General features: G+C 61.8%; 2 protein-coding genes across 2 annotated transcripts in view; one reads left to right on the top strand and one right to left on the bottom strand.

Annotated features, from left to right (window-relative positions):
- ECI1 (enoyl-CoA delta isomerase 1) overlaps window positions 1-1,113 on the top strand; it is a 5,200-nt gene extending 4,087 nt beyond the window's left edge. The window contains exon 6 of the mRNA XM_009995483.1: window positions 947-1,113. Coding sequence (XP_009993785.1) covers window positions 947-1,113 — 167 coding nt within the window. The remainder of the gene's footprint in view (window positions 1-946) is intronic.
- A 75-nt stretch (window positions 1,114-1,188) lies between these two features.
- LOC104386846 (deoxyribonuclease-1-like 2) overlaps window positions 1,189-3,737 on the bottom strand; it is a 4,112-nt gene continuing 1,563 nt past the window's right edge. Inside the window, exons 3-9 of the mRNA XM_009995514.1 lie at window positions 3,432-3,515; window positions 3,214-3,314; window positions 3,027-3,139; window positions 2,656-2,810; window positions 2,451-2,547; window positions 1,751-1,792; window positions 1,189-1,428 (exon numbers count right to left, since the gene is read on the bottom strand). Of these exons, the coding sequence (XP_009993816.1) occupies window positions 1,189-1,428; window positions 1,751-1,792; window positions 2,451-2,547; window positions 2,656-2,810; window positions 3,027-3,139; window positions 3,214-3,314; window positions 3,432-3,515 (832 nt within the window). The remainder of the gene's footprint in view (window positions 1,429-1,750; window positions 1,793-2,450; window positions 2,548-2,655; window positions 2,811-3,026; window positions 3,140-3,213; window positions 3,315-3,431; window positions 3,516-3,737) is intronic.

The raw sequence follows: 3,737 nt of genomic DNA, 5'->3' as shown, positions 1-3,737 counted from the left end.
CCCCATCCCTGGCAGTGTTGAAGGGCAGGTTGGATGGGGCTTGGAGCAGCCTGGGCTGGTGGGAGGTGTCCCTGCCCATGCAGGGGGTTGGAGCTGGATGGTCTTCAAGGTCTCTTCCCAACCCATTCCATGATTCTGTGAAGGGCAGCACCTCAGCAGAGGAAGGGGGGATCTGGTCTGGGTGGGAGGGGCTGGTACTTGCACGTGATGTTGTCCACTCAAAGGGAAGGTGTGGATGGGGAGGAGGTGGGAATGCTCAGCACAGCAGCCTGGGCAGCCTTGGGCTGACAGGGCTGGGCTGTCAGTGCCTCAGCACAGGAGGACACGGTGCTGGGTGTGCAGGGCACGTGGCTGCAGCTCAGCTGGCCCTGCCAGCCCTGCAGAGTCAATCCAGCAGTGCCTGAGCTCCAGATACAAACTGAATCCCTGTCAGTGGAGGTGTCACCCCAGGAGCTGAGGGAACAGGCTGGGCAAAGTGCTGAGGGGGCTGCCAACCCACCTCTGGCTTTGTACAGCCTGTGTGGCCTGAGCAGACTGTCCTGCCAGAGGTCCAAGGGGTTGGGTTGAGGGAGCTCAGAGCCAGAGCAGTTTCAAATAGAGAATTTCATTTGGTTGCTCCTGTCCTGAGCCCAGCAGTGTGTGTTAGGCCACCCCAGGCTGGGCTCTGGAGGGCACAAAGAGGAGGAGATGCACAACATTGTCATCCCTCCCAGCAGATCAGTCGTTCCCTCACTGAGCAGGACAAATCATCATTTATTGTGTGAGGATTTACCCAGTTCAGCTTCCAGCCAGTGGGGTTTTTTCTTACCCCTTTCCCTGCTGGTTTGAAGAGCCCTTTGGTGTGTGGTACCTGCCTTTGGAGGCACCTGCACGTGGTGGCAGTGGCTGGGAGCTGGTCAGGGCTGAGGACTGTGCACGTTCCCCATCCTTGCTCTCCTCTCTGCAGACCATGCCCGCCAGCTCACCAAGTCCATGATGAGGAAGGCAGTGCTGGACCGCCTGGTAGCTCACCGGGAGGAAGATATTAAGAACTTCATCACCTTCATCTCCAAAGAGTCCATCCAGAAGTCCCTTCGCATGTACATGGAGATGCTGAAGAAGAGGAAGGGCTGAGGAGCCAAGCTGCCCTGGGGACCGGTCCCAGGAGCTCAAGCGACCCTCTGAAGCCCTGCAGGAGCTGCAAGACTTTCACAGTGAAGCCATCTGCAGTGCCAGCAGCTGGTGAGGTGCTGCCTGCTCCTGTGGCCACCCCGACCACCCCTTCCTGCCCCTGGGTCCCCGTAGAGTGCCTGTCACCACCGCTGCCTTTCCCGACAGCAGGGAGAGCTGCCCCCTCGGCTCCCCCGGGAAACGGGACAGGGAGAGGGTCTTGATGCTGCTGTGGCCCCAGCCCACCAGTCCTTGGGCATCCTCCCTCCTGTCTGACACCTAATTGTGAAATGAGGTCTGTCAATAAAGTCTTTGATGAGGTAGGAGGTGAGTGTTTCATTCCTCAGCCTGTCTCCGGTCACCGCTTGCAGTGATGGGGTGGCCTGTCCCCAGGCTTTGTGGTGGGCTGAGGGAGCTCTGCCATGAGCCATGGTGGGCTGGGGGGGTCTGGGCATGGTTAGCAGCTTGGCTGGGACCCTTCTCCAGACCAGGACATAGAGCAGCCCGTGCACAGGGTTCATGGATGAGCACCTTCCTGGGGGCTTGTGGTGGGAGCTGGAGCTGGATTGTGGTCTGTGGCTGCAGGAGGAGCTCCAGGTGCCAGCTGCACCTCCACTGGGTAGTGGTCACTGACTGCCAGGGCCTGGAGGAGGGCAAGAGGTGGGGAGGTGTAAGGTAAGGGTTTGGTGAGGCACTCACCCCTCCTGGTGCTCCAGCAGGGTGGCTGTGATTGCCCTGCCAGAACCTTCTGCCCGATGGAGGGGGACACAGTGTCCTCAGCCCCAAGACACTCAACACACGAGGCTCAGTTTTGGCACCTCTCACAGAGAGGTGCCCAGGTGTAGCCTAGGGCAGGCACTGCCAGGGGGGCACCTGCCCTCTGAGCCCCCCTCTGTCCTGTTTGGGAGCTCTGTGCCACCGCTGGGTGGTGGAAGATGGGCTTGGATTAGGGTCCTGGAAAGGCCACACAAACCCCTGTGTGTCTCCTCTCTTCCCCACAGGGAGCAACAGCGACCCCAAATCCCTCCCCTGCTTTCACCCATGTGTCCCTTGACACCCTGAGCTCCCTGTTGGCTGGGAGGGAACAATGAATGATGTCCCTCCCCCTGCATCCCAGCAGGCAGACCCCGGGCAGAGCCACCTGGGGCTGCAGCTGGAGCTGCTTCAGCTCCATTTTTTAACTGATCCTTCAACGCAGCAGCTCCGTGGCTGTGGGGCTGCCTCATCCCAAACCTCCTCACAGCTGGGACAGCTCAGCTTGGGTGCCTGTTTGATCCCACGGGTGTGGGATCCCAGCTCACCTCCTCCTGGTTCAGCCGGAAAGCGCGCTGGAAGTCGTAGACGCCGGCGGAGTTGGGCACGATGCTCCTCTTCAGCCTGGCCCCGCACACCACGATCCTGCCAGGGAGAAGTGGACCCTGGGCCCTGCTCTCCTGCCCCTGCTCTCAGGCTGAGAGCACCCCCAGGGGCGCTCGGGGAGGGGGCAGCAGTGCAGGTGACACTCACCTGTCGTAGGCGCAGTCCGAGCTCCCCACGGTGGTGTCGGTGCCCTCGGGGAGCAGCCACTTGAAGAGGTGGCTGGTGTGCAGGCGGATGGAGGACCAGTCCCCTGCCTGCACGTAGGCACAGTCGGCGTTGAAGTCCCCCAGGAACATGATGTTCTGCAGAGGGGAGATGGGGGGGGCTCATGGAGGTGGGGAGAGGGGCTACCTGGGGACCAGGGCATCCCCTGAGGCAGGGGAATGAGGCAGGAGCAGGGTCCTTGTCCCACCAGCTTTGCACTGGCCATGCCTTGGAGCAGGGACCCAGCACAGGCTCTGGTCCCCAGGGTTCAGTGCCCAACCCTCGGTGCCACCCCTGGTGCTGGGGACACTCACATCAGTCTCCCACTTGCTGACAATGGCCAGGTAGACATCGTAGAGCGCGTCGATCTCGGCGACAGCGTCGTGGGGGGCTGAGTGCAGTGGCACCAGCACAAACTCCTTCGCCTCTGCCAGGAGAGAGGGATGTCAACCCTGTGGCCACTTCCTGCCACCACCTGGGGCCACCCATCCTCCCACTTACTGGTGTGGGGCGCTGAGACCCTCAGGATGAAGGGCTCCCGGCTGAAGACATCCTGGGGGTCCTCGTACTGGTAGGTACCCACCACAGACACAACATCTGTCCTGTAGGACCAAAGGGGATGGTGACCCTGGGGCTTGGCGTGGCCTGTGTGTCCCCTCCGTGGCATCAGTGGCCCTGCTGTGCCACGAGACAGGGGGCAGCACACCCAGCCCCATCACCTGTAGATGAAGAGGTACATCTCCTTGTAGTTCTCCCGCCCCAGGGGTTTGCTGATCTCATAGTCATACGGGGACGTGGACACACTGCAGAGACACAAAGGCAGGGCACTGGTGACACAGCTGGCCCTGGTGACACAGCTGGCACCCTCCTGGGGTGGTCCTGGCCCTGCCAGGGGCTGGGTGGCTGTGGGATCAGCCCGGGCCAGTCTCACCCTGCTGTCCCCACGGGCCAGCGCGCCATGGGGTGACACAGGCTGTCCAGCCCCCATACTGTCCCCAGGGTGGCCCCTGGACCACATCCGGCCA

Source organism: Chaetura pelagica, unplaced genomic scaffold (assembly GCF_000747805.2).
Source record: "Chaetura pelagica isolate M959 unplaced genomic scaffold, ChaPel_1.0 scaffold124, whole genome shotgun sequence".
Taxonomy (NCBI): domain Eukaryota; kingdom Metazoa; phylum Chordata; class Aves; order Apodiformes; family Apodidae; genus Chaetura; species Chaetura pelagica.
Note: the sequence above shows the minus strand (reverse complement) of the source record. Positions and strands in the feature narration are given on the sequence as shown.